The sequence below is a fragment of the Gopherus evgoodei genome, chromosome 18, assembly GCF_007399415.2.
Source record: "Gopherus evgoodei ecotype Sinaloan lineage chromosome 18, rGopEvg1_v1.p, whole genome shotgun sequence".
Lineage (NCBI taxonomy): Eukaryota > Metazoa > Chordata > Testudines > Testudinidae > Gopherus > Gopherus evgoodei.
This window is the reverse complement of record NC_044339.1, coordinates 10,525,001-10,552,593: the sequence shown is the minus strand read 5'-3', so window position 1 is coordinate 10,552,593 and position 27,593 is coordinate 10,525,001. Positions and strand designations below refer to the sequence as shown.

At 49.1% G+C, this 27,593-nt stretch overlaps 1 protein-coding gene across 1 annotated transcript; it reads left to right on the top strand.

Annotated features, from left to right (window-relative positions):
* The first annotated feature begins 750 nt into the window (after positions 1-750).
* On the top strand, positions 751-25,555 carry PLOD1 (procollagen-lysine,2-oxoglutarate 5-dioxygenase 1). Its single transcript, XM_030537803.1, has 19 exons — positions 751-956; positions 8,946-9,037; positions 9,769-9,902; positions 10,825-10,988; positions 11,796-11,908; positions 12,596-12,659; positions 15,148-15,245; positions 16,027-16,128; positions 16,282-16,413; positions 17,135-17,256; positions 18,168-18,272; positions 19,411-19,536; positions 20,287-20,428; positions 21,207-21,320; positions 21,653-21,718; positions 22,279-22,383; positions 22,928-23,074; positions 23,373-23,498; positions 23,804-25,555. The coding sequence occupies exons 1-19, from the start codon at positions 875-877 to the stop codon at positions 23,957-23,959; spliced, it is 2,190 nt and encodes a 729-aa protein (XP_030393663.1). The 5' UTR covers positions 751-874; the 3' UTR covers positions 23,960-25,555.
* The last annotated feature ends 2,038 nt before the right edge of the window (positions 25,556-27,593 follow it).

The following is a 27,593-nucleotide window of genomic DNA, read 5'->3' as shown; positions in this document are numbered from 1 at the left end:
GGTGCGGCAGCACCCATAGTTCCATCACCTATGATCACATGATAACCATGCATTGGATGAGGCTGGAGGTAAGTGTTCCTCCCACTTCTAGTGGCTCATCTCTGACCACGATGAAATGCTCCACTTCCCTCAGCTCCTTCAGTACAAATCCATCCCTTGGGTCCTGATACAGGCAGAGAGGCTGGAACAGTGGGGGTGCTGAAGATGGAAACCATGTTATTTGGTATCTAATTGCTACTTCAATCCAGCTGCCCCCTCCTTCGTTCCAGGACCACTGGATGTACAGTCACAATAGAGAGGGGTCCACAGCAAAACCCCGCATTCCCCTGAAGACCGCCCCCCAACACATATCCTTTGGGAAAGTTGGGATCTGAACTTCGCCACATGAGTTCATTTCTGAAAAGCAATAGCAATGCTCTCTCTGTGTAGCATTTTTCATGCCTAAATCGCCGGCAATACTTAACGAGATGTGTCTATGAAGCCCCCCTGAAGTGGGGTAGTGGGGATGGGGTGACTGGAGCCGGAACCCTGTCTCCTGCAGGTTGGGGGCTGGGTTAGTGGGGAGGATGTTTGGGGATCTAGGGGAGGCAGTGGGGTGGGCAGACTCCCCAGCTTTCGGGGTGCTGGGCCCCTGTCCCTGGCGGCTCCAGCGATCCGGGCGGGCGGAAAGGGAATGAGCCAGGACTGCAGGGAGGAGCCCCCCGGAGGGGCGTGTTTAGTGCGTGGCAGCGAGAACCTCGCAGCGCCGGGAGTTGGCCGCAGTGGGTTCCCGCTTTGTCCCGCTCCCCGGTGCACAGGGCTGGGGCCGGTCTGCAGGCAGCACCGCGGCTGGAACCGGACTCGGGGAGACCAGGATCCGCCGCAAGTCGCCCCCATGCTGCCCCAACTGCTCCTGCTGCCCGGGCTGGTCCTCACGCTGCTGATCCCGGAGGGGAGCTGCGGGTCCAAGCAGGAGGGTAAGAGGGGGGCTCTGAGCGCCCGGACCGGTGTCCCCTGTACACAGGGATCTGGGCACCGCCAACCCCAGCCCGGTGTCCCCTGCACACAGGGATCTGGGCACCGCCAGCCCGGGCCCGGTGTTCCCTGCCCAGAGGGATCTGGGCACCACCACCCAGGGCCAATGTCCCCTGCCCAGAGGGATCTGGGCACTGCCAGCCCGGGCCCGGTGTCCCCTGCCCAGAGAGACCCGGGCACCGCCAACCCGGGCCTGGTGTCCTCTGCCCAGAGAGACCCTGGCACCACCAGCCTGGGCCAGTGTCCCCTGCCCAGGGAGATCTGGGCACCGCCAGCCTGGGCTGGTGTCCCCTGCCCAGAGGGATCTGGGCACCGCCAGCCCGGGCCTGGTGTTCCCTGCCCAGAGGGATCTGGGCACCGCCAGCCCGGGCCCGATGTCCCCTGCCCAGAGAGACTCGGGCTCCGCCAGCCCGGGCCCGGTGTCCCCTGCACACAGGGATCTGGGTACTGCCAGCCTGGGGCCAGTGTCCCCTCCCCAGAGAGACCTGGGCACCACCAGCCTAGGCCCAGTGTCCCCTGCCCAGAGATCTGGGCACCGCCAGTCTGGAGTCAGTGCTCCCAGCACAGAATGAGTAACATGAGTTTCAGCTACCACCCAGTCTGTGGTAAGTGCCCATGGCTCAGCCATTGGGCTCTATTGCATCACACAATCTGTGGTCAGTGCCCGTTACACTTCCATGGTGCACTTAGACAGCCAGACAGATCGGTAAATTGAAAGTTGGAGCCCAGGGATGCCTGGCTGATTATCTGAGGTCTGGAACAATCAGAAGATACCATCATTTTACATACAGCTGGTGAGGGAACCTCTACAGTATTTTGCTAAATGCAGAAGAATTGGAAAAGCTACTGCAGATGACTACAAGGATGCTAGAGTTTCATGCATTACAACTCTGAAGAGCAATTTGGCTAATTACATTTATTTTCATGAAAGAAGTGGCAATTAAGAGGCAATGGGATTTAAGTTATAAATAAGGGTACAAGTTCAAAATCAGGAGTAGGGAATTTTCAAGATTCCACAAATTTCCCCATCCTGAATCAGGACGAAAAGTCAAAATCTTGAAAATTTTTACAAATCAAGAAACTGAAGAAAAAAAAAATCTGTTCAGGTTGATAGAAACATTCTATTTAGATAAAGTCAAAATGTGGGTTTTTTTATTTCAAGCTTTTTTGTTTTAATCCTTTTTTGTGGAAATTTTTTAAAAGCTAATAGCCTCCAGATTGAATGTTTCTATTCTGAAAATGTCAAAATGCGATGTTTCAACAATTGCTCAAAATGTTTTGGATTGGGAGGTTTGTCAAGACTGACTCTTTGCGGGAACAGTTTGCTTTTGACAAATGGGCATTTTTTTTTTGAGGGAAGGGGGGGAACAGGGAGTTTTGGCAAAAAATACCAGACCAGCTCTAAACAAGAAGGCACAAGCTAAAATTAATAAAGGGTCAAGCACTGAGGGGGTTTAGCAGAAAGTTTCCTATTTACCTTTCTAGATCTTTGTGTGAATTTAGTTCCAGTCAAAGGCAAGAATGCCAGCTCTAGAGACCAATGGCCTCTCTTCAGACACAGAAGAGGGTTAGCATAGAGAGCTGCACGGTAAGCTTCCTCTTCACCGTCCCATCCATGTACACAGACCCTGATCTGGAGGATCAGATCATTTGCAGGGGCTGAAGGGGTAGTTCAGTCTCCAGCCTCACTCAATCCTGGGCCTCTCTACTGAGATTGCCACAGAGCTGCCAATGCTGTGGATATCGCTCTGACTGCCTGTGACTGAGGACAGCTACCAAATGGTGATGTCTTTGGATCACTGCTGCTAGGCTGGATTTGAACTGGGAGCCTAGCTGGGAAAGGATGTATCTCACGTTCCCTGTCCTCTCCCACTGAGAACAACAAGGAACCCTTGTGGCACCTTAGAGACTAACACATTTATTTGGGCATAAGCTTTCATGGGCTAAAACCTATGTCATCAGAGATCCACTCCATGCCTCTGATGAAGTGGGTTTTAGCCCACGAAAGCTTACGCCCAAATAAATGTGTTAGTCTCTAAGGTGCCACAAGGATTCCTCCTTGTTTTTGCTGATACAGACCAACACGGCTACCCCTCTGAAATCTCTCATGAAGGAGGCTAAACTGTGGGCCATCACAGGCAGCAATAGAAGCTGAAAGTGTGAACCTATTAAAAAAAAGTTAGGCCAGCTCGACGCACAAATTTTGTACTGATTTGACTATTTCAGTTAGAAGAGTGATTTTTTTTTGTTTTTGTCTTTTACAAAAATAGTTACATTGGTACAAGTCCCTAGTGTGGATTCAATTGTACTAGTAATAAGGTGCCTTGTACCGGTATAGGTTATTCCCCTAAATTAGCGGGAGTAATTTTGATTGCTATAAGCATCTTTTTACTTGTATAACTTTATCCCCTCTGGGACTGTGTACAGCTTTAACTACCACCAACAGTTAAAGCCGCACAGTTTTGGTGTGTAGGCAAATCCTTAGATTAGTATAGGAATAGCAGCTCAGCTTGGGTCATACATCCTGCATTCCTTCTGCGCCCCAGGTTCTCACTGATTTTATTAACAGGAGTCCAAGGCACACCAGGAACAGAGATTTGGCCCTATCCAGGAATCAGTGTGGTGTATTGCAAAGGGCTTGGAATGAGTTCTTTTCCCTTTCGGCCATTGATTTGCTGCGGGGCCTTAAGAAAAATCTGCTACCCTCTCTGTACCTCAGCTTCAACAACTGTAATATGAGGATAATGCTACCCATCCTCTTCTTTAAAGCACCTGGAGACCCATCTTTTTGCAAGTGTAGCTATTAGTTGTGTTGTATTTGTTTCAGTGGTTTGAGCATTGGCCTGCTAAATTCAGGGTTGTAAGTTCAATCCTTGAGGGGGACATTTAGGGATCTGGGGCAAAAATCTGTCTGCGGATTGGTCCTGCTTTGAGCAGGGGGTTGGACTAGATGACCTCCTGAGGTCCCTTCCAACCCTGCTACTCTGTGATTCAAGAGGACTTACTACTAAAAGAGAAAGTGTGCTACAAATAAACTTAATATGGCAATTCAATTCTCAGATGTCAAATCAGGCATTGATTTTACTAATTGTCTCCAGGATGAGTAGTATTTTCTTCAGCTTTATTTTACTAGGAAGCATTAGAGTAATGCTTTCCAAAGTGCGGCTTAGGGCTAAAGGCAGCCCTTGGCGTCTTAAAATGAAAATGGATCTGCGCTTTCCCTATAGGTTCAGGAAAAAGATGATCATCACTAAACGTATGTCTACACTGGCACTTCCTCGGCAAAACTTTTGTCATTCGGGGTGTTAAAAACACACCCACCCCGATTGACAAACGTTTTACCGACGAAAAGCACCGGGCTGAACAGCACTTTGTCGGCCGGAGCGCTCTCCTGCTGACAAAGCCACTGCTGCTCGTGGGGGATGGAAGATTTTTGTCAGCAGGAGAACACTCTCCTGCCGACAAACAGCAGCTACACTGTGCAGCTTTTGGTAGCATTACTGTAGCGGTACAGCAGTGTTGCTAAAAGCTGTGTACTGTAGCCATAGTCTATTGCTGCTGAATTCCTCCAGCAAGCAGATTCTAACTATTTATGTGGAGAAACATTTACATCCACCCTGATAGTATTGCTGTTTACATTTATTATTGATCTAAAAGTTGTGTCTCTGTAACGATACTTTGCTTACATAGCTCTTTTCACCACAGTGCTCCAAGTGTTTTAGAAAAGTTGGTAAGCATCATATGCCCATTGTACAGATGGGAAAATGGAGGCCCAGAGAGTGACGTGCTATGCTAATGTCACAGAGCAGGTCAGTGGGAGGAAGAACCCAAGTCTCCTGAATCTAGGTCAAGTGCCTGAGCTGCTGATCCATACTGTTTCTGTACCCTGAGTTTATACAATTAACTGTAACTTCTCAGGTTTCTGGTTGTCCGAGTGGCCCTCAGCACAGCGGAGTCTGGATGACCCTGCTTGGCAGAAAGGAGTCAGTGTTTCTGTAATGTGGGACAGAAGATGTGAAAGAGTAAATCTGTTTTTAAATGCTTCCACGAGATACCAAACATATGTTACCCTGCTCACAAGGGCTTTTGAATGATGGTGTAAACTGGCACCATTCCCGTGATTTCCAGCTAGGGGTCTGGCCCTGTGTGATTTATGTCTGGAGAGGGGAGCTAGGATTTGAAATGGTGAAGTGGAGAAAGAGAAGAGCGTTCGGGGAACCCAGCAAAGGGCTTTGCCAGTTACAGAGCAAAAAGGAACAAAAAAGAAGGGTTATTACTGTGGCTTAGGAAGTGACCATTCACTTACAGCAGTAACTTTGAGGAAGAAAGAAAAGGGTAAAAGGGGAAGGTGGCTGGAGGCCTAGGGTGACCAGACAACAAGTGTGAAAAATCGGGACAGGGGGTGGGGGGTAATAGGAGCCTATGTAAGAAAAAGACCCCAAAATCTGGACTGTCCCTATAAAATCAGGACATCTGGTCACCCAATGGAGGCTGCATAGCTCAGCCTTAAGACTTCCAGGACTGGGCTGAAAGAATGCCTCGTGGGTGGAAAGCTCTCTCTGCAGCTAGAGGTCTCTTGGCACAGAAGTGAAGCCTCGCTAGCGTCTCTCAAAGTCATTCCTCCCCTCCAGATCAGTGATTAAGGGGAATCTTTACTGAGGAATTCAGCCCATTGTCTGGGTGGCGAGGATTGAGGCTCTGCACGGTTTTTTTCTTGCTCTAATTAATTTATATGCTGCACAGTGAGGACTTTTTCGGGCTCCGAAATATGACACCTCTTCCTCAGCCATCCGCTGGAGCCTCTCGCCCTCTCACCAGAGTGGCCATCTGGTGCAGGAAAACTCTGGAAGTCACATAAGATGAGTGTGAACAATTTGCTGACTGTCTTTGGAAGGTGGCGTGAAAATGAATTCCTGCCTTGTTTGGTTTGAGATCCTCGGTCCTTGGAGAGAATTCAGGCTGGAATAGCTGCCCAGCAGTGGGCTCCTGTAAATTATTCCCTCTTATTCAGTTAATTTACGTCTTCAGCTCTCACAGCAGGGGCTGGAATTTAAAGTCTCTCTTCCAAGCCCCTGTCTGATATTCCACATTTGCATCCCTTCTCACCAGCAGGCTGATTCCATTTTCTAGGAAAGCCTGAGCTCCTGGCTCCCTAGCACAGGAGGCTGTCCTGGTGCTCTGCACGCTGTCACATGACTGGAGACTTGCCGGCTTTAGCGTAGTCCCAGGGGGACTGCATACTTTCCAACACTGTTTACATCGTCTGACTCCACAGAACATAGAAAGCAGGAGTGTAATTAGGGCCCCAACTATGCTGGCTAAACAACTGAGTTTAAAACCTGTGCTTATGCATCATTCAAATTCCTTTATAGCTTTGTCCATCAGTGTGTCCATCCATCTGGCTCATGCTCAACTCTGTGATACCTAAATGACTTAACAAATAGCCCAGAAGGGCTCTGTGGAGCTTGAAGGCTTGTCTCTTTCACCAACAGAAGATGGTTCAATGAAAGATATTACTCACTCACCTTATCTCTAACAAAATATACTTAAATCCAACTTGATGGTCTCTTATTGACCTGTAATCTCTCTTCATATTATTCCGATGGGAATAAAAGATCTCATGGACTTCTGGTTAAAACCTCTTCTCTCCTTCAACTAGGAATCCCAAACTTAATCTCTACCCTCGCTACCCCTGCCCCAGATCTCTCTCTGCAACTGTACTATAGTTTCATCCATATCCCAAGGACTCCGATGGATAATTGCTATGGGTTAGTATCAGTCCTTCACCGTTTTCATAAGAACATAAGAACGACCATACTGGGTCAGACCAAAGGTCCACCTAGTTCAGTATCCTGTCTTCCGACAGTGGCCAATGTCAGGTGCCCCAGAGGGAATGAACAGAACAGGTAATCATCAAGTGATCCATCCCATCGCCCATTCCCGGCTTCTGGCAAACAGAGGCTAGGGACACCATCCCTGCCCACCCTGGCTAACAGCCATTTTATGCTCACTGGTCTACCAGATCCATCCAGAAATCCTGCTTTTCTCATGCATCCAGAGTTGTTGGGCTCTGTGTGCCCAGGAAATCTATCCGGATGCATTGGGGATGCACGTCAGGTACATCCATTAGGAAATTCACTCCTCCAATGTCACTGGATAAGCCTGCTAGATCCAAGAAAATGCTCCTCCAGTGCAATCAGATATTCTTGGAATTTTCCAATGTTCCATTCCAATGGCATGGGAACCTGTTAAAACACAGCTGCCAGGACCCATGCACATTCCTATCCAGGTGAAAGTGTTAACATGAAGACCTGCCAAAAAGCAGAGCATTCAGTTACATCAAAGAAATCATGGGTCCAATCCTAAAAGTTTTACTCCATTTTTACTTAGACAAAGCTCTGATCAAAGGCAATGGGAGTTTTGCCAGCATAAGGTTGTGCAAAAACTGAAAAAATACTTCAGCATGTGGCCTCATCAAGAGTAGTAGGGACGAGAATGTTGGATGAAGACTGTGACAGAATAAAGCCACATTATATATAGCAGACATCTGGAATACAGATCCGGAATACAATAGAAAATCAGAAGTGCTTCCAAGAGAAAAATAACAGCTGCCTGGCCAAATTCTGCAGTTCCGTACGCCGGTGTAAATGCTGACTGGAGAGAGAGAGCAATGCTACAGGGAATCATCTAAGCTAAGTGGATGATTTTCAAGTACACACTTTCATTGATGGCAGTGTTCTTTTTTTAACCTTCATGTTTAATTTTCTTGAAACTCCGTCTGAGGAAAGCGCGGCTTACATTTGACGTTACTAGAGAAACCCTCAGTAAGTTGTATTCTCTGTATACATCTCACCAGCTGTGCAATGAAAGTATCACACTTCATATGCAGGGCTGGCTTCTGACCTCGGTTGTACCAGTGTAAAGGCAATGTCACGACACTGGTTTCATTGGTATTAGTGTAGGGCTCCTTAGCTGTGCTCTGTCTCTGACTGGCCCCATTCAGGAGCTACGCTGGCTGGCTGCTTCAGTGGAGCAGTGCGGTGGGTGGGCATCTTGCATTGCCGTGGTGCACCTCCAGACTGGCTTTCCACCATTGTTGGCCTGGAGCTCGGCTTCCACCAGTGGACTCCAGGCTGCGAATCAAATCCTGTCATTTAGGAGCCATCTTTTCCCAGGGACAGAAGCGCACCACCCACATTGAAATCAGTAGAGTAGCCCATGCAGAATTTGGTCCAAACTTAGGAGATGAGAGTCTGCAGTGGAGCATGACTTTGCTATTGCAATCATTTGACCCTATATTCAAGTTAGACATTGCTTTAGTCTGTGCTTCATAGGACTATGTTGTCACAATGAAAAGCAGAGGTTGTGTGGAGGCTGTCATACTGGGTGGTTCGTAAAGAAGACATCAGGACTCTATCAAGTTCTATTCCTGCATCTGTGGCTAGCTTGCCATGTGGCCTTGGGAAAGTCACTTAACCTCTTGGGGGTACATCTACACTGCAGCTTGGACCAAGCCTCCCAAGCCAGGTAGACAGGCTCACAGTAGTGGTGCTCGAGCGAGCATGCTAAAACAAGCAGTATGGACGTAGCCACTCAGGCTGCAGCTTGGGCTTTCGAACCTAGGGGGTCAGAGCCCGAGCCTCAGCATCCACACTGCTATTTTTTTAATGTTCTAGCTCGAGTCCGGCTAGAGTGAGTCTGTCTACCTGGGCGAGAGGCTCACTCCCAGCTGCAGTGTAGACATATCCTCTGTGCCTCAACTTTCCCCACACTATCTACCTTCATGAAGTCAGTTGGGGCCTTCAGGCTGTCAATCCCCACCTTGACCCTGTTTCTAATAGCAAAGCTGCTTTTTGAAGATGGATTGTTAAACTGTGAAACGGATGAGGGCGGAACGTCTCTCTTTACCTTGTGCTTTCTCCTGCCTACAGAAAACCTGCTGGTTCTTACTGTGGCCACCCAGGAGACTGAGGGATTCAAACGTTTCAAAAGATCAGCTCAGTTCTTCAACTACAAAGTCCAGGTGAAGCCCTGAAGCCTCTGGTGGACAGTGAAAGGGGAATTCTGAGATGGCTATCCAGAGAGGGAGGGGGCCGGGGGCGTGTCTTCTCAGGGGTCATAGACAACTCACCCAGGGAGGGCATTCCTGGGGACAGGCTGGGATGGTGAGCTGCTGTACACCAGGCATCCCTACCTCATTCCCATAGGTGGGCTGAGGGGAGATCCTCGGGAGCTGCTCCAAAGGGACCCGCCCCCAACACAATGTTTCCATCAGAAAGCTTTAATGGTTGTGTCAAGCCACACTGCTGTGATGCAGCACCATGCTACAGTGACTCAAAAACTGCTACGGTGAGCCAGCCCCTGTCCCTGATCATTCCCTACAGAGAGACCCCTGTGAAAGCTCGTCGCCGCCAGGCCAGCTCTCCTGCACCATTTCTCCTGGTGACGCTCAGTGGCAGAGAATGGCACAGCAGTGGCTGTGTGTCCACCAGGGCAAGTGTTCTTACGCTCTCACCCACTGTGAGTTGCACTGGGAGAGGTCAGGACGAGTGTAACTGAGCTCCTCCTCAGCCCGCACCCCAGCACCATTGCTCCTTGCCAGAAGTCTAACCGGAGGCCAGCAGTGAAGTAGCTGTGAGTTTCTCTGGCAGCCAGTCCTCCTATCCCATTTCTTACAGTGACTCATGATGGGGAAACAAGCTGATGCCTGTGTAGCATGAACCCTTTGTTAAAAGATACCCTGTCCCCTGTTAGGTCCTGGGGCTGGATGAGGAGTGGCGTGGTGAGGACAAGAAGGCAGGAGGAGGTGGGCAGAAGGTCCGTCTCTTGAAGTCAGCTTTGAAGGAATATGCGGATAAAGAGGACTTGATCATCCTTGTCACCGAAAGGTAAATGGGGCCAAAGGGATTTACCATAAGTTGAGCCGAGAGGCAGGTTCTTAACAGGGGGTGATTAACCCTGAAGGAGATTGTTTGGGGAAGATGAATTCCTGCCTGCTGGGATTCCCTGCACCATGCCAAATGCTAAATGTTAAATGCATCCATGCCAGCTGGGAAGCTCTGATGGCAATTGACCAAATCCAGCTCTTGTGTAAGGATGATAGAGTTACCCCTGCTTACGCCAGGCTGAATTTGGCCTCCAAGGGATTAGTGGGCTAGTCTGCCATTCTGGCCTGGCCTTTCCCAGTGGAATTGTCTGCTTGGTGAGGAGAGGCAGAGAGCCAGGCAAGTGGCATCCTGGGGGCTAAGAACTAGGCTGCAGAGAGGAGAAATAAAACAGTGGGCTGAGAGATCCCAGAGTTGGAGTCCCAGCACCCACAACGGACAGGTCTGGGATACCAGCGTCTGCCGCTGGTTCCAAGGACGTGGAGGGAAAGCTCAGTAGAAGCAAATCCCCTGGGTGTTAAGGGATGTAAGGAACAATCCACCTACGAGCTGAGCATTTTATTCACCCACAGTAGGTTAGTTTGGAACAAGTACCATATCCCGCTCGACGAGTATTCACAGAACCATAGAGAAATAGACGGGAAGGGACCTCAAGAAGTCATCGAGTCCAGCCCCCTGCACTGAGGCAGGGCAGGGGTTTGTCCAACATGGTCTTCAAACCTCCAGCGTTGGGGATTCCATCAGGCTATTATTGGACATACTGATGCCTGTAATGACTGCAGGGATTGTAATGCCGTAGCGCAGGGTTAAAAGAAAGGGATTCCTAGGGAATCTTCTGTTTCTCACACTCTTTTCTTCCTGACCTGTTCTCTTTGACTTCGTTCCTTTCTGTTCTCCTCTCTGCCGTGCTCTGCTGCTCCTGTAGCTATGATGTGCTCTTTGCATCGGGCCCTGCAGAGCTGCTGAAGAAGTTCAAACAGGCCAAGAGCAAGGTGGTTTTCTCAGCAGAGACCTTCATCTACCCAGACCGGAGGCTGGAAGCCAAGTACCCTCCAGTGCGAGATGGCAAGCGTTTCCTGGGTTCCGGAGGTAAGAGACAGGTCAGCGTCTCCCAGCTTTGTGTTTCCAGGAGATGGGGGCTTGTGGAGAAGATGGGGGTAGGGGCGGCAGAAAAGTACTGTGCAGTTAGAGGGGAATTGAGACCGTGTGTGTTCACATTCGTAGCACATAAACTAGGCACTTGCAAATAGGTCTCCCTCCACTGACTGCAGCCCATGTAGAGGATAAGGAGTATCCTCAAGATCCTGACAGAACAAGGAGTAATGGTCTCAAGTTGCAGCGGGGGAGGTTTAGGTTGGAGATTAGGAAAAACTTTTTCACTAGGAGGGTGGTGAAGCACTGGAATGGGTTCCCTAGGGAGGTGATGGAATCTCCTTCCTTAGAGGTTTTTAAGGTCAGGCTTGACAAAGCCCTGGCTGGGATGATTTAGTTGGGGATTGGTCCTGCTTTGAGCAGGGGGTTGGACTAGATGACCTCCTGAGGTCCCTTCCAACCCTGACATTCTATGATTCTATGATAAGAACCTGCAACTTACTCTTAGCTAGTGCGGCTACTCCTTTAGCTCAGGTTACAGCAGCCTGTGCTTTGTGTGCTGAAGATTAAGGGTTCTATCCCCACTGATGACCCATGGCAGGGTAGAATGAGTACACATGCTTTTGCGGAGAGATTGAAACTGTGTATCTGTGCTATGTTGCAGGGGGCACTGAGACAGTGTATATGTCCCCTTGGAGAAGGGACTGAGACATTGTCCACATGTATGAGTCCCTGAGAATTTTCCCTTCCAGACTGGCTGGATTGAGACACTGGCTCTCTTCCTCCTTTGCCTTGTTCCCGCAGGTTTCATAGGTTACGCTCCTAACCTAAACAAGCTTGTGGAGGATTGGAAAGGACTTGACAATGATAGCGACCAGCTCTTTTACACCAATATCTTCTTGGATCCGGAAAAAAGGGTACGTGTGAGTAGGTGATGCAGTTTAGGAGGGATTGAGATCTAACGCGGAAAAGCGCTATGTCAGAGCTAAGTGGTGGTGGTGGTGGTGTTTTAGCAAAGGGAGAACTGCTAAAGTTCGGGTGGGACTGGGGATCACTGGGATTATTTAAGGTTTTGGAGCCTGTGGGACATGCTAGTGATCAGAATGATACAATACATCTTTATTTAGCACATGGTCTTTCACACAAACTGTATTTTAAAATGAGTGACATAGATCAACAATAACCCAGGGAAGTGAACATGAAGAAATGTAGGCAAGGAGAGTTGTTATTTTCATAGGAGATCTGAAAAGAGACGGAGCATCCGCTGCGGGTGGAGGAGGCTATTCTAGAGATCAGAAGATAGATAGCAATGGTGAGATGAAATCTGTGGTGATGAGTGGAGGGACCATGGAGCCGGTTCAGGGCTCCTAGAGAGTTGAAGTTAATGGTGTTAAACTGATTTACAGCAGCTAAGGACCTGGGTCTAGATCCGTGAGGGAGGTTGAAGCAAATCCATGGAGGGTTTGAGAAACAAGGGAGGCTGGTTTGATAGTGTTTTGTGCAGTGAATGGAGGGGCAGTGGGAGGGCTGGCATGACCCATCTGTTGGCAGAGCGTATGCCTCTGTGTGTTCTAAATGAGGTTATTTGTTTCATTCTTTTAAAGGAAAATATCAACATCACTTTGGATCAGAGATGCCGGATCTTCCAGAACCTGAATGGAGCATTAGGTGAGATGGGGGTGGGGGGCTTATTCCTCCTTGGTGAGTGCAGAGCAGCTGGAAATAGTCACACTGAGGCTGAAGTGGTTAAAGTCCTGAATCCATCCCCAGAACCGGTTTCTGTTTAAAAACCTCTGCCCAGATTCCTGGAATGGATTTGCAATCCCCAGCCTGGTTCTCACTGCAGTACCAGCTCCACAGTTAGGCCTGCAGGTCAGGTTTTCCGTACCACACCTCCTCTCGGCTTTGATCCCCACACATGTCAAAGTACACTAGCTTTGGGGAGTGAAACCGGTAGGGAGCTAGCAACACACAGCCCAGGGCCAAGGGCCACTTGCCTGCCTTCTTGGCTTAGTACATTGGATTGAATGGCCTGAAAAGTGGGGAGCTGAGGAGATACATTCAGAGCCGTGTGTGAACACTCACTCACCCGTACCATGCTTTTGGTCATCAGTTATTCCACCCTTGGAAAGTTTTATCCACTTGTTCTCTCGGAGCAGAGAAATATAGGTATTTATTTTAGTTTCTCTCTTCTCCCCTTCCCCTTATTTTAATTAGCTAGGCAGTTATCATTTTTTTGGGGGGGGGTGGGATTTTGAGGTCCCATTCTTATCTTGGTAAGGTTGGAAGTCAGAGAGCAGCTGGCCCTCTGGAGGGGTCAGGAGCCCAGCCTATCTCTGATGGCTCAGTGAGACAGCCCAGGTTCACCTGGGACTAGGTCACTCATTGAGTGACTGGGAGGGAGTCAATTAGGCAGGGAAGGATCTCAGTGAGATAAAAGAATGCTGCTCCCAGCGGGACAGGGCTGCATGAACAGGGCCGTGAGGGAGGGGAAGAGTTACCAGAGTGCAGGAAGAGAAAATGTCTACATAGAAGGCTTCCTGGGGGGAACCTGGTGAGAGGGGCTAACTAGCAAAGGAAACCCGGGGAGAATGCTCCTGAGTGGGAGAGTGGCCTGAAGGAAGGGCCTGTGAATGCTAAGGCTCAGAGAAGCCTGGCTCCCATGAAAGATTCCACCAGGCAAAGGCAGGAACCCTAGATGAGAGGAATTATATGAGGTCATGAGGAAGAGTCTTTGTGGTTTGGCCTCTGTGGGGAGACCTTGACCCAGGAAAAGGGACCCTTCCTCTGCAAGAGACAGGAGGCCCCTGACTCGAGAGGAGGGTTCCAGGTCATGAAGGCCTCACTGGTAAGGGGCCTTGGACATCGTGAGAGTTGACAGACAAAGGTTTACTCAGGCCCTCCTTCCTCCCACTAGAGAGGCTGAGAGGGAAGCATTTTTGTGTCATGTTCCGCCTTTGGATTGAACAAGCTAGACCCCTGAAGAGGCACTGTTCAAGATACAAACTTATTAAAACCCTCATTTGGGGAAAGTGAGGCAGAGACATGATGGCGACACTGCACTGGGCTGCTAGGAGTGAGGGCCCTTGTTACTGTGGGTGATTGGACTTTGTGCCTGAACTAGCCCTTTATGACTAGCTGAGTTACTCAAACCCCATGGCTGGTCACTCTGCAGTCACTGCATATTGCCATCTGGGGATGTGCCAGAGAGACAGACATAGGGAGCATAAAATTCAGAGGTGGAAAAGCTGCTTTTACCTGGATTCTCCCCACCCCCTTGCTGGTGCAGAATTGTTTCTCACCACATATCCTTGGCCTAGTCTTGATTTAAAGGATGCAATCAGTGAGGCTTTACCAGTTCCTCACGGGAGACTGCCCTACAGCTTAAATCAGGGGTGGGCAAACTTTTTGGCCCGAGGGCCACATTGGGGAATAGAAATAGTACAGAGGGCCATGAATGCTCACAAAATTGGGGCAGGGGTGCAGGAAGGGGTGCAGGTTTTGGCTGGGGGTGTAGGCTTTGGGGTGGGGCTGAGAGATTTGAGGTGCAGGAGGGTGTACCATGCTGGGATTGAGGGGTTTGGAGAGCAGGAGGGAGATCAGGACTGGGGCAGAGGGTTGAGGCATGGGGAGAGGCTCAGGGGTGCAGGCTTCACGCGGCGCTTACCTCAAGTGGCTCCCGGAAGCAGTGGCATGTCCCTTCTCCTGCTCCTAGGCATGGAGCGGTCCCTGACCTTGGAGCGGGGCCATGGCGTAGCTTCCACGAGCTGTGTGGTGTGGCCCCCGACCCAGCGCCCCAGCTGGAGCGCCGGAGCGGGGCTGAGCCTTGTGGTGCGACCTAGTGGGAGCTCACGGGCTGGCTTTAAACAGCTCATGGGCCATAGTTTGCCCACCCCGGTTTAGTAGATTTCACTCTCCAAAGCCTTCCCTGATCCTATCTTTCTCAAGTTCCATCTCATGACTCCTAATTCTCTCTCTTTGGGCCACCCTAAACAATTCCTCTCCCTCTGCGGATTTTCTGTGCCCCACAAATACAAGAGATGGCTATCCAGCCCCACTCTCCCGGCTTCCCAGGGATTGCTTGTGTGGGATGGCTAGGGCATTGTGTTGCTACTAAAGCCTTCTGCAGATAACATTGCTGTGCTGTGATTTCTAGATGAGGTGGCTCTGAAGTTTGAAAATGCACGCGTGAGAGCAAGAAACGTAGAGTATGACACCCTCCCAGTCCTGATCCACGGCAATGGACCCACCAAGGTAAGCTGGAGCCTTGAAAAAATGGTTGGGTATGAAACCTAGGCAAATAACCTCTTTGAGGTGGTGAAGCAATTGCCCAGGGAATGCTGGGAAATCAGGCATCCATCCCTCATGCACTGACTTCTTCCTGCATAAATTCACAGATTGGGGGAATTGAATGGCCCCCTGCCATGACAGCAAGACGTGGAGCTGTTTACTTCTTGGTCACTGGGTCAAATCAAGACCAAGATCACCAGTGACTGAAAGCGTCCCCACCTGACGAATGACTGGCCAGCGTGTGTAACCCACACACCTTCTGGGTGTGGTGTTCTGTCCTATCTAGTGGCACCAAGACCACTGAGAGAGAGAGAGAGAGAGAGATTAATGACTTTGCTGTACAGCCTTAGCTAACAAGCAATTGGCTTTTAGCTCTAAGCTTCCAAGATCCCAGGTTCGATCCCAATGACAGTCTGTCGGTGTTACGTGTGCACTGAGCTGGTGGTGTCAGTCCAGTTCCTAGTGGACAGGTATCCACATCACAATAATTGCCACCCTTGCTCCCCTTCATGCCAGTCTCAGCACCTAGACGCCAAAGACTGACCAGGCCGTAGAGACTGAAAAGTGCCCTTCGCATTATCCCAGCACATCGGTATCCTTCACCGGAGGAAATTAAACCCGCAGATTTGCATCCTATTCCATTCCCCTTCTCCCAGGGAGAGAAGGAAGATGAGGCTGGTGATGGAACCTGATTGAGATTTTCTCCTGCCTTGTAATTAAGCACTTGAGGGATTTCTCTTTGCAGCTGCAGCTGAACTACCTGGGAAACTATATTCCTCGGGCCTGGACATTCGAGACAGGCTGCACTGTGTGTGATGAAGGCCTGAGAAGTCTCACAGGGTTCAAGGTAAGGGTTGATGCATATTTAGAGTGGCAGAGGCCTGGTGCTAACAAAAGAATGCATTGTGCTTTTGGGTTACCTTGGAGATGGGGAGGGTGTAGCCAGGTTTCTGGAGCTGGAGAGCAGCCCTCATGCTTCTCACCCTCTTGTTGAATGCAGGATGATGTGTTGCCATTGGTTCTGATTGGAATTTTCATCGAGCAGCCCACTCCATTTCTCTCCCAGTTCTTCCTGAGGCTTCAGAACTTCCAGTACCCAAAGAAACGCACTCAGCTCTTCATCCACAACCATGTAAGGAAATCTGCCTTGGATTGTCTTATGCAGTGTTGTTGTAGCCGTGTTCGTTCCACGATGCTAGAGAGACAAGGTGGATGAGGTCATATCTTTTATTGGACCAACAATAACAGATAGTACCTCACCAACCTTGTCTCTTTGTTTTGCCATGTGAGGGATGGCTTGCCTCTTAGAATCCTAGAATATCAGGGTTGGAAGGGACATCAGGAGGTCATCTAGTCCAACCCCCTGCTCAAAGCAGGACCACCAATCCCCAACTAAGCCATCGCAGCCAGGGCTTTGTCAAGCCTGACCTTAAAAAACCTCTAAGGAAGGAGATTCCACTACCTCCCTAGCTAACCAATTCCAGTGCTTTACCACCCTCTTAGTGAAAAAGTTTTTCCTAATATCCAAACTAAACCTCTCCCACTGCAACTTGAGACCGTTACTCCTTGTTCTGTCATATCCTCCCATATCCCAGAAGTCTTTGCAACTTCCCCAGATTGCCAGGACCTGGAAGACAGGTACAACTCATGTTTTGTTTTCCTAGAAGCCTGGGCATCAATTACCTCCAACCACGAAGACATGGAGGTGAGGGTACGTGCAGCTCACATGCTCTGGTGTTGCCAGAGCTTTGAGAGCTGGGTAGCCAGCAAACTTAGCTTTAGCTGAGGCCAGACAGCCTGTGTTAACCTCATGTAACCTACTCTTCGCTCTGTGTCATTTCCTCTGTGTGCAGGAGCAACATCACCAGTCTCGGGTGGACACATTTGTGAAGGAGCATGGCAAGGAATATCATGCGGTCAAAGTGATTGGGCCGGAAGATCACATGGAGAATGCTGATGCTCGGAACATGGGCATGTAAGTGAAAAGGCAGGTGTGAAAGGCCAGACGATAGGGACACGGGAGTCAACCCCACTCTCTGTCTGGGCTCAGTAGCACAAGGGAGAGGCTTCTTGCATCCAAGATAACAGGCCTCTGTGGGCAGAGCAGCAGAAGCTTCCTTCATAGATGTCTGCTTTGGAGCTTTGCAGGAACAATGGCTAGTGCAACACCCAAAACCATTCCCCCTTTCCCTTCCTTCCATATGCCCTTATGCATGACCATTAGATGCAACTTATCTGGGGCGACAGCATTATAAACACATTTTGATGCCCTCATTGCCAAAGGGGTTCTCAGACCCTCTGCTGAGAACAACCTCTGTCCCACAAAACACTCTCTCTGTCCAGGTTGCATCCGCATTCCCCATCTTCCTGCCACCGGCCTGCAACCTGTTCATGGCAGGCATGAATTTAGCCCATGCTTATTGTCCAGCCAACATGGGTGAAAGCTAGGCTAGGTTCCCAGGCTAAGTATACAGCTGTCCACTGCCTGGGGCCAAACAAACAGAAGCCGTAAGGCTCCTGCATCCAGAGGACTTTGAGGTTCTCTAGCCTCAGGTGCAGCCTGTTCCCCTTTCAGTTGAACTTCCAAAGCAAGGGTTCCCCATATCCATTCCCTCCTCGGCCATCTTCCTGATGGAGAAAACATCCTCCCCTGAGCTCAGCCCCATTCCTCCCTGCCGTGAAGGGCCAGCCACCTGCTACTCCTCTACTCAGGCATGAGGTTTTAACCCTCTCTTCCCCCCAACCCTAGTCAGGGTCTCTGCACCCAGACTGTAAAAGATAAACATCCCCATCCCAGAAGAGAAGGCCCCCTTGACTGCAAAGTGAAGGTCATCTCTGCTGTCCTGTTGCTGTTCAAACTCTGACCTGTGGGCTCTCTGGCTGTAGGGATTTATGCAGACAGGATCCTGACTGTGAATATTACTTCAGCCTGGATGCCGAAGTGGTTCTGAAGAACTCAAAGGTTCTACGGATCCTGATTGAACAGAACAAGTGAGTCTGAGCGATCTTTCCTGGGCAGGTTTCAGGTCAGGAACATAGATAGGGAGCTCCTTCTTTCCTGGGAAATGGGTAAGGGGCTGAGAAGAGAGAACATTGCTGGGAATGAAACTTAAGGGTTTTCTCCAGTAGAGATGGACCCAAACTGGAGCCATGTATCCAACATCCCTCCCTGGATTATTGGATTCAGATGCAGTGAGCCCTGGATGTAAACCATCCCTAGTTTTACCCTTATTTCTTCAGAGCAGAGACTACACTATTGGGAACAGAGTGGCCAGAATCAGAACCATTTTTTTCCAAACTAGAAGTGGGTCCAAGTCATTATTGGATTCAGATGCAGTGAGCCCTGGATGTAAACCATCCCTAGTTTTACCCTTATTTCTTCAGAGCAGAGACTACACTATTGGGAACAGAGTGGCCAGAATCAGAACCATTTTTTTCCAAACTAGAAGTGGGTCCAAGTCACAGGGATGAGGTCTGGATTTGGATTTGCATTTCAAAAATCCCAGGTGGTACATTCAGATGCAGGTTTTGCTTCAGCCCATTGTAAGGGGAGGGATTCACTGGAAAATCTGGATCAATATCCAGGTTCAGAGTCCAAGTTCTTTCTTCCCCATCCCTAAAGATCGTGAGTGTTGGATCCAAGAAGCCAGATCCTTGACTGGTGTAAATTGATTTCAGTGATGCTGCACCGAGTTTCAACAGCTGAGCATCTGAGGAAGGGAGTTTTTCAGGCCCATTGCTGATCAGAAGCCTCCAAACATTGGGGCTTCACAGAGAACAGAATTTATTCCTGGTTATGTCTGTCTCTGACTCAGAGATTTAGCTGGGGCTTCAGTCTCAGGGAGTTGGATACACAGTAGAGAAACATAGGTCGTGTTACTGAAATGATTCTTGCTCCTCAAGAAGAAAGATTTCCAGCTCCAGCTGCTAGAACTCCTTAGATCACATTCAGAGGGGACTGACTGCTGAATGTGTTTAGATATAAGCTTAGGGCCCAAGTTTGTCCTTACTTACACAGGTGTCAAGAGGTGATGGCATCTGTGTAAGCGAAGAGAAAACTGGACCCTGAGACACTCGTTGGGATCTTCCCCCTTTCTCCCCTGGCAGCATCTCCCTCTTGTGCCTGCAGGCAGGTGATTGCCCCATTGGTGAGCCGTCTCGGAAAGCTGTGGTCGAATTTCTGGGGCGCGCTGAGTCCTGATGGATACTATGCCCGTTCGGAGGATTACGTGGATATTGTTCAAGGGCGGAGGGTGTGAGTATTGTGAGGGACTTTTGCCAGTCAGAATCCCCTAAATAGAAGGCTTGCTGAATAGACAGTGGCTGGAGAGCATGTACTCCCAAAATCAGTCTGAAGCCAATTGGGATGCTGGGGCAAGAGTGCCAGACCATCACTGTGTTTAAAGAAGGAAAGGAAGTTTCTCCTTCCAGGCAGGAGCTGTTTTATGTACCTGTCCTCTACGTACCATATGCAATAGTGGGAGTAAGGTCTGGTGACCAGAGTAGGGAACTTGGAGTCAGGAGCCCTGGGATTTGTTTCCAGCCCTGTTGCTAATTCCCTGTATGGCCAAATCGCTTAATCTCTCCTTGTGCCTTGTTTTCTCCATCTGCTAAGGATAGAGAATGTGATGCTTAACTATCCCACAGTGGGCGGGGAGGAGGGGTTGTTATTCTTCTTTGAACAGTGTTTGTAAAGGGCTGTGTGCTGCTTGCTTGGAAGGTGCTGTAGCTGTGCAAAGGCTGATTACTGGAACGGCTTGCATTCCCGATTGCTCCTCTTCGGGTTTGTGTAGGTCCTTGTGTTCGGTTGCTATGGAGTTTTGAGTCTGACCCTTTAAACTTTGTGACAAACCAAATTCCAAAGAACAGCAGTGCTTTGTTGTTGTTTTTTTCTCCCCTAAATATGTTCACAATTAAATCTAGCCCTTAGTCCTTTGGGGCCTGATCCTGTAAGCTCTGTCCGGTTACTACTTAGTGTCTAAATCTCCCTCTCTCCATTTTGCAGTGGGATTTGGAATGTTCCCTACATTTCCAGCATCTATGTCATAAAAGGCAGCACCCTGAGATCCCAGCTCAACCAGGGAGACCTCTTCCATAGTGGCAAACTAGATGCAGACATGGCTTTCTGCCATAATGTCCGGGATCAGGTCAGTAGAGGGAGCTGGGTGTAGGGAGCAAGGGTGGAGATGAAACAACTCTGCAGGCAGGTTTCAGTACACCCATTACAACTGTACATGCCTCGGTGGAAAGAAATGAACTGGCATCAACTAAGCCCCAAGGCACATGCGGTTAGGGGAATCTCTTCCTCTGGTCTGAGAAACACGGACTAAATTCAGTTATACTCTAGGATCCACTCATGCAGCTCCAGGGGACATCAATGGGAGCTACATGTGCATAGCCACAGGCCGAGTGACCCTTTGTGAGCTATTTTATCCTGCTTCTGTCTACAGCTGATGAAACGTGCAGAGGTTTTGCCTCCATCACTGGTCCTCGCTAGGACTATTTAGTCTTCTCTGCATCTAGGGTGGGTCTGGGTTTAACAATAAAGGATCACTGGGGAGGGGATGCCCAGTGTGAAGATTAGAGAGGGAGGTGGGTAGACAGAGGGAATGGAGCTAGGGGCGGCTCTAGACATTTAGCTGCCCCAAGCACGGAGGGTCCGCTGGTCCCGTGGACCCTTCGCAGGCACGCCTGTGGGAGGTCCACCGAAGCCGCGGGACCAGTGGACCCTCCGCAGGCAAGCCGCCGAAGGCACCCTGCCTGCCGCCCTAGCAGCTACCGGCAGAGTGCCCCCTGCGGCTTGCCGCCCCAAGCACGCGCTTGGAGTGCTGGTGCCTGGAGTCACCCCTGAATGGAGCCATTGCCACTGGGAAGCAGCTCCCACAGTAGACAATTGCAGCCTGATGGTTTCCCTCCATTCTACAGAGGGTCTTCATGTTCGTCACAAACCGGCACCAATTTGGACACATACTCTCTCTGGAGGATTATCAGACGACTCATCTCCACAACGACCTCTGGCAGATCTTCAGCAATCCTGAGGTGAGGGGCTGAGCAGGCCTGTCACTGTGGGATATGCCCCTAGCCTCCCTGTTAGATAACGCTGCTACTAGCCGTGTCTCTCAGGGGAGGATCCAAGCTTTGCTGTGTGACATCCCTCTGATGGGGTTCCCTCGGTGCATGCACGGCTTTGGGAAAGCATTTCATTCAAACTCCTCTGGGCCCTAATGCTTCAAAGCCGAGAAAATGCTGTGAATTGCTGTTTACTGCTTCACTCTCCTTTCTGTGATGAGAGAGAGGGTGATGCCAGGGCACCACCTCCTTAGCCACGTGCCACAGAAGTGACCGCTTTGCTTGTCTTTTTCTAACCATAGGACTGGAAAGAAAAGTACATCCATGAAAACTACACATTAGCTCTGAAAGGGAAATTGGTGGAGACGGTAAGAAATGCTGCTCTTGTCTCTCAGCAGAGAAGAGAACGGCATGTCACTATCACAGGATTTCAGCCTTTCGCCCTCAGAAATAGGTAGCTTACAGGAGACAGTGCTGCCTAAAAGAACTTCAGATTCAGAGAGAATGTGATCTGTCATTATTTGAAAATATTCTTCAGGACAAATCCCTCCTTCGGAGGCATGAGTCCAGGTTCCTTAATTTTACTGGGAGCAAAGCATGTGAATTTGAAGGCAGGATTCAACCTTTAACATTTTAGCTGTTTTTCCAGTGAGCCCTCTCTCCCTCCTCTTGACTTTGTCTTCCTCTTTTCTGACTAGGGACTGTTCATAAATTACATAACCCGTTGTTTGGTGATTTTTTTGTTTTTTAAAAAGACCCAACTACCCTCTTGTAAAACTGAAACAAACACACCCGTGATGCTGTCCTGCAAAATTAAGGAACTCCCCCAACCCCATGCATTATGTAACTTCTGGAGTGCCCCCGATGTCTGTTTGCGTTTGTCTCATTCTTCTGTTTGTCTGAATTCTCGTGTGTTCTGTCTCTCCAGCCCTGCCCCGATGTTTACTGGTTCCCTATTTTCACTGACGTCGCCTGTGACGAGCTGGTGGAGGAAATGGAGCACTTTGGCCAGTGGTCCACGGGAGATAACACGGTAAGAAAAAGTTGGAGCTTCCAAAGCGACAGCTCCTACCACTTACGCAGAGTCCCTGAGCATAGCTGCAGCCTGCTACAGGCGGGAGTTTTAATCCTGTGATTAAAGCAGGGGACTGGAGTGAGGACAATTGAGCTTTGCTCTTGACTCACTGTGTGATCTTAGACGTAGGCCCAAATGTTCAAAAGTGGTCATTGGGCACTCAGAAAATCAGTCTGAGATCCCCTAGGCCTCATTTTCGCAGGCCGTGAGCACCTGCAACTTCTACTGCCGTCCACTGGAGTGCTCAGCACCTGTGAAGATTAGGGCCAAGGGGTTGTAAAGTTGGACAGCTACGATCATCGAGTCAGTAGCCACTTTTGAAAACTTGGCTCCTCCTCTGTGCCTTGACTTCCATTCTATAAAATGTAGATGATCCTTCCCTGCATTACAATCCTGAAAAGCCCTATAGATGAACGTTATGTTTGTTGGTTACCGTCAAACTGTTTTTCATACTTATCATCTAAGATATTTGTCCCCAATCAATCTTATGGTTCTATTCCAGGACAGCAGGCTACTAGGGGGTTATGAAAATGTCCCAACTATTGACATTCACATGAACCAAATTGGCTATGAGAGAGAATGGTACAGGTTCCTTCTGCACTATATTGCTCCAATCACAGAGAAATTTTACCCAGGATACTATACAAAGGTAGGCATCAAACACTTTTGGTCAACTGGATTTGAGTGCTCCGCGTCTTTCATGATCATGGCCACGGAGAGGCAATATCATTGGGGCACTGTACCAAAGTACGTGCCATAATGGAGGAAATGACCCTGGAGTATGTTATCAAGGTGTGCACCATACTTCTTAATAAGAACATGCCCCTTTCTCCCTTATATATGGGGCATGTTACTCCTATTACACCAATATACGCACCATCCCCTAGAAGTGAATGCCCTCTGGGTGCTGTGGCACTGTCTGTGTATGTCTCTCTTCTCTCCTGCAGACGCAGTTTGAGCTGGCCTTTGTCGTTCGTTACAAACCTGATGAGCAACCCTCCTTAATGCCTCATCACGATGCTTCCACCTTCACCATCAACATTGCCCTGAACCGGGTAGGGATAGATTACGAGGTAAGTGCTTGCAAGAAAGTCAGTCTGGAAGTCTCCCAGACCAGTCTAGGGTCTTCTCCTCTTTGCTGTATCCAGAACACCTCCCAGCTCATCCCCACCTCCATCTTGGGCACCTTGATACCAAAGGGGACTGCAGTCAGTGATGGGGTTTGAATTTCAGGATTTTCTAATGAGGGAGATCAGTGGTAGAAAGTTCCACCAACCCATCACAAGGGAGTCCGAAAATCAGGAGACTGTTGGGATAATACAGGGATCCTTTCCCTGCTGGTACTTGGCTGATGCCTGTTTCTTTTTGTTTCGTGCAGGGCGGAGGCTGCCGGTTTCTGCGTTACAACTGCTCCATTCGAGCTCCTCGGAAGGGTTGGACCCTCCTGCACCCGGGACGCCTGACCCATTATCACGAGGGCCTTCCAACCACAAAAGGGACCCGTTACATTGCAGTGTCCTTTCTCGACCCTTAGAGCCATGCTTCACGAGAAGGACCTTTTCCCAGCATCACCCACTGCTGACTGTGAGTGGGAGCAAGGAATGCTGCTGAGTCTCCAAGGCATCCATCAAAGTTATTTGGATATTGATATTTTTTTAATGATGGTTTGACTTCACTGTTGGAAGATCACCTCTGCTAACACTGCAGATAATAAGTCGGAGTGTAGTTCTAGAATTTGGAGAGATTCTGTGTGCCTTCAATTCCAATATTCATCGTCATCTGTGCTTGGACTGTACTTTATTTCTTCACTATTTGCCATGTCTTACTGGACTACTTGCTTGGACTGAAAATCCAGCTTTTTGGGGGCAGGTCACTTCTTTCCTCTCCCCACAAGCCCCTTCTCCAAGCAGCAGCAAGACTGTCTCTATGTGCATCTTACAGAGAAATAGACTTTAGGGAATCCTTTCTAGACATTGCTCTAAACATGAGTGGGATCAGGGACCTGGTTCCAGGATCAGGGAGTGGAATCTTAACAGCTGTAGCATTGGATGAAACTTAGTAGCCCCAGCCTGAGGTTCATCTTAGCCATACCTATTTGAAGTTACTTGGAAGCACATCACCTTGTTAAAAACAGCAATGATGATGACGCCCATGGATCCTATTAGCCAAACCGTAGTTGGCTGATGATATTTGACTAATGTGATTAGATTGAAGGGGTGAAAGATGTCATCCCAACCTTGTCTTGCTGCAGCTGGAAGGGAGCGTGTCCACCCAACCAAACTCTCTGTGTATGTGTGTGTGTGTGTGTGTGTGTAAGGGGTTTCTTAGAAAGGGAAGGCTGTGGAGAACTGGATGTTAGTCATGTTGCTTATTGCACTGCTAGAAGAGACTAAGATTCTACTGGGATTAACCCATTATAAGAATCTATGTAGAAGAGAATCTTGGTTGAGGCATGTTTCTTGGGCAGTGTAGGGAAAACATGTACTGCCATCACCCATGCTGTAACTGTTCTGGTTATTAAGTAGAAGTCTTTAGTCCTCAGGTCTGGCAAACTAGAATATTGCTTGAGCTCTAAATTTTCAGCAAAACTTATTTTGAACAGCCGCCTTCTAAAACCATATTATTTGTGGGTTTCTAGAGTGACTCTGCCATCTGTTTATAACTGCCAGGTAGTGGAGCCTACTGCCTCTGATACCAGGCAGTTACAGTCAGATGGAAGAAATTGTTCCACAACTGTGGTAGATAGATGTGTGTTTTGACAGAGAACTTTAATTAGCAAATATAGGACAGAAGAAGGGGACACTAACCTTCTCCTTTCTGGGCCCAGGCACATGCATGTCCACAAACACGCCTACAGAGAAGGGAGAGAAATCCATGCACCAACAATCAGCTAAAAAAAGCAAAACTTGCTTCTATTTTTAATGAAAATCTGAATCAAGTTAATTGCTCAGTATCACCAGGCCAGTCATTAGTAAGAAGATATTGAAGAGTTGTATGTATTTATTCAACAGATTTACCCAGTTATTTGTTGTTTTTGCCTCTGCCCCAGGAATTGACTGGAATCAGTATTGAGGTCTCATAGTATTTCACACAAGATGTACAGTTTTAAACAGCAAGTTTTACATTAAAACTTAACAAAATGATGTGTGCAATAATTTGATTCTTTAATATGTGTATTTAAATTGTACGGGAGAGGCAGACTTCATATAATGAATGACAGAACACATAGCGCTCATATATGGGGGATCCACCAAGTTATCTACAGTAACTGGTAAAGGAGATGCTGGAAAATGATGTCACTCCCTACTATGGTTAAACATGGATCTTTACATGATCATTTGTCCTTCATCCTGATGAGGAGGTGATGCGTGGTCTTGTAGTTAAAGATCAGGACAGATAGTCTGGGTTCAAATCTGGGCTCTGCTATGGGCCTGCTGTTTGACCTTTGATAAATCCCAGAACTAATCTCTCTGCTGTTTTACAGATGGGGGAAGTAAAACACAATAATTATTCTCCCCACATGTGGGTGTTTGTAATAAATGCATTCATGCTCATGAGGTGTTCATGTGCTACAATGCTGGGGAGCTGTAATACTTACCAAAACAAATACTTTAAAAAAAATTAGAATATTCTTCTGGAAAATGATGACCCTCATAAATTATTTTCATGTTGTAAAGAAGAAAAAATACTTAATTAGTAACAATCTTGTCCAGGGCTTGGGTTAAGCTTCAGATTTTTGTAGTACAATGAAATATTTCCAGATGTTCCATTTGATTACTTTATTTTGACTGTATGCCCTATGCTTTTCTTGTGGCAGGGGATCTCAGTTAAATATTTCAAGAATGGCCTCCAATGTTACTCTTTTGAAGAGCAAAGGTCTTTAAAAAAATCCAGAAGGAAACAAAATAAACTGATCTCTCAATATAACTACCTAAGAGTGCTGGTGTAAGAGGGTTATTGTGACCCCTTCCCAGAGACTGGGGGGATTAGCACTGAGCTATGGAAGCTTTCAGTCATTGGGTTAGGTTAGTGGAGGCTCAGACATTTTGTTTAATGGAATAAAATTCTGGTTCTGGAGGTGGCAGGGCTGGTCCCGGTGAGGAACAGTGGGAGAGCCACACCTCCAACTCAACTTCTCAGAAGTAGGGTGACCAGGTGTCCAGTTTTCAACTGGAACACCTGGTTGAAAAGGGACCCTGGTGGTCCCGGTCAGCACTGTTGACTAGGTCATTAAAGATCCGGTCGGCAGTGCTAAGACAGGCTAGTCCCTATCTGTCTTAGCACCGTGCTTCGCTCTGGAAGTGGCCAGCAGGTCCAGCTCCTGGCAGGGGAGCCATGAGGATACGCACACCACCCGAGCACTGGCTCCACACTTCCAATGGCTGGGAACTTCCCCCCCGACCACTAGTGTCAGACCTGCTGGATGCTTCTAGGGCACATGCAATGTGGTGTCAGGAAAGGCAGGCAGCCTGCCTTAGCCCTGCTGTGCCGCTGACCAGGAGCTGCCTGAGGTAAGGCCGTGCCCCAGCACTGAGACCCCTCCTGCACCCAGGTAAGGCCGTGCCCCAGCCCTGAGACCTCAGCCCCAGCCCAGAACCCACACCCCCTCCTGCACCCCAGCCCTGAGCCCCCATAAACCTGGAGTCCACACCTGCCCCCCAAAGCCCTCATCCCTGGCCCCAGCCCAGAACCCTCACCCCCCCACCCTCCAATCCCAGTGCAGAGCCCCCTCCCACACCCTGAACCCCTCATCCCCAGCCCAGAGCCCTCACCTCCTCCTGAACCTCAACCCCCGGCCTCAACCCGCAGCCCCTCCCCGTACTCCAAATCCCTTAGCCCCAGCCAGAGCCCTCACCCTCTCCCACACCCCAAGCCTCTGCCCCAGTCTAGTGAAAGTGAGTGAGGGTGGGGGAGAGCGAGCCATAGAGGGAGGGGAAACGTGGTGAGCGGGGCCTTGTGGAAGGGGGGGGTAAGCACCTCTTGGCAAGGGCGGGGCTAGGGTGTTCAGTTTTGTGCCATTAGAAAGTTGGCAACCCTAGCCAGGCGGCCTTCTCCTCTACATATTTCAGCCAGTATTTCTTCTTCAGCGGGGCTCAATTCAGGCTCCTCTTTCCCCGCTCAGGACTGCAGCTGAGGACACAGCCCTGCGGTTTCAGCATCCCCAAGGG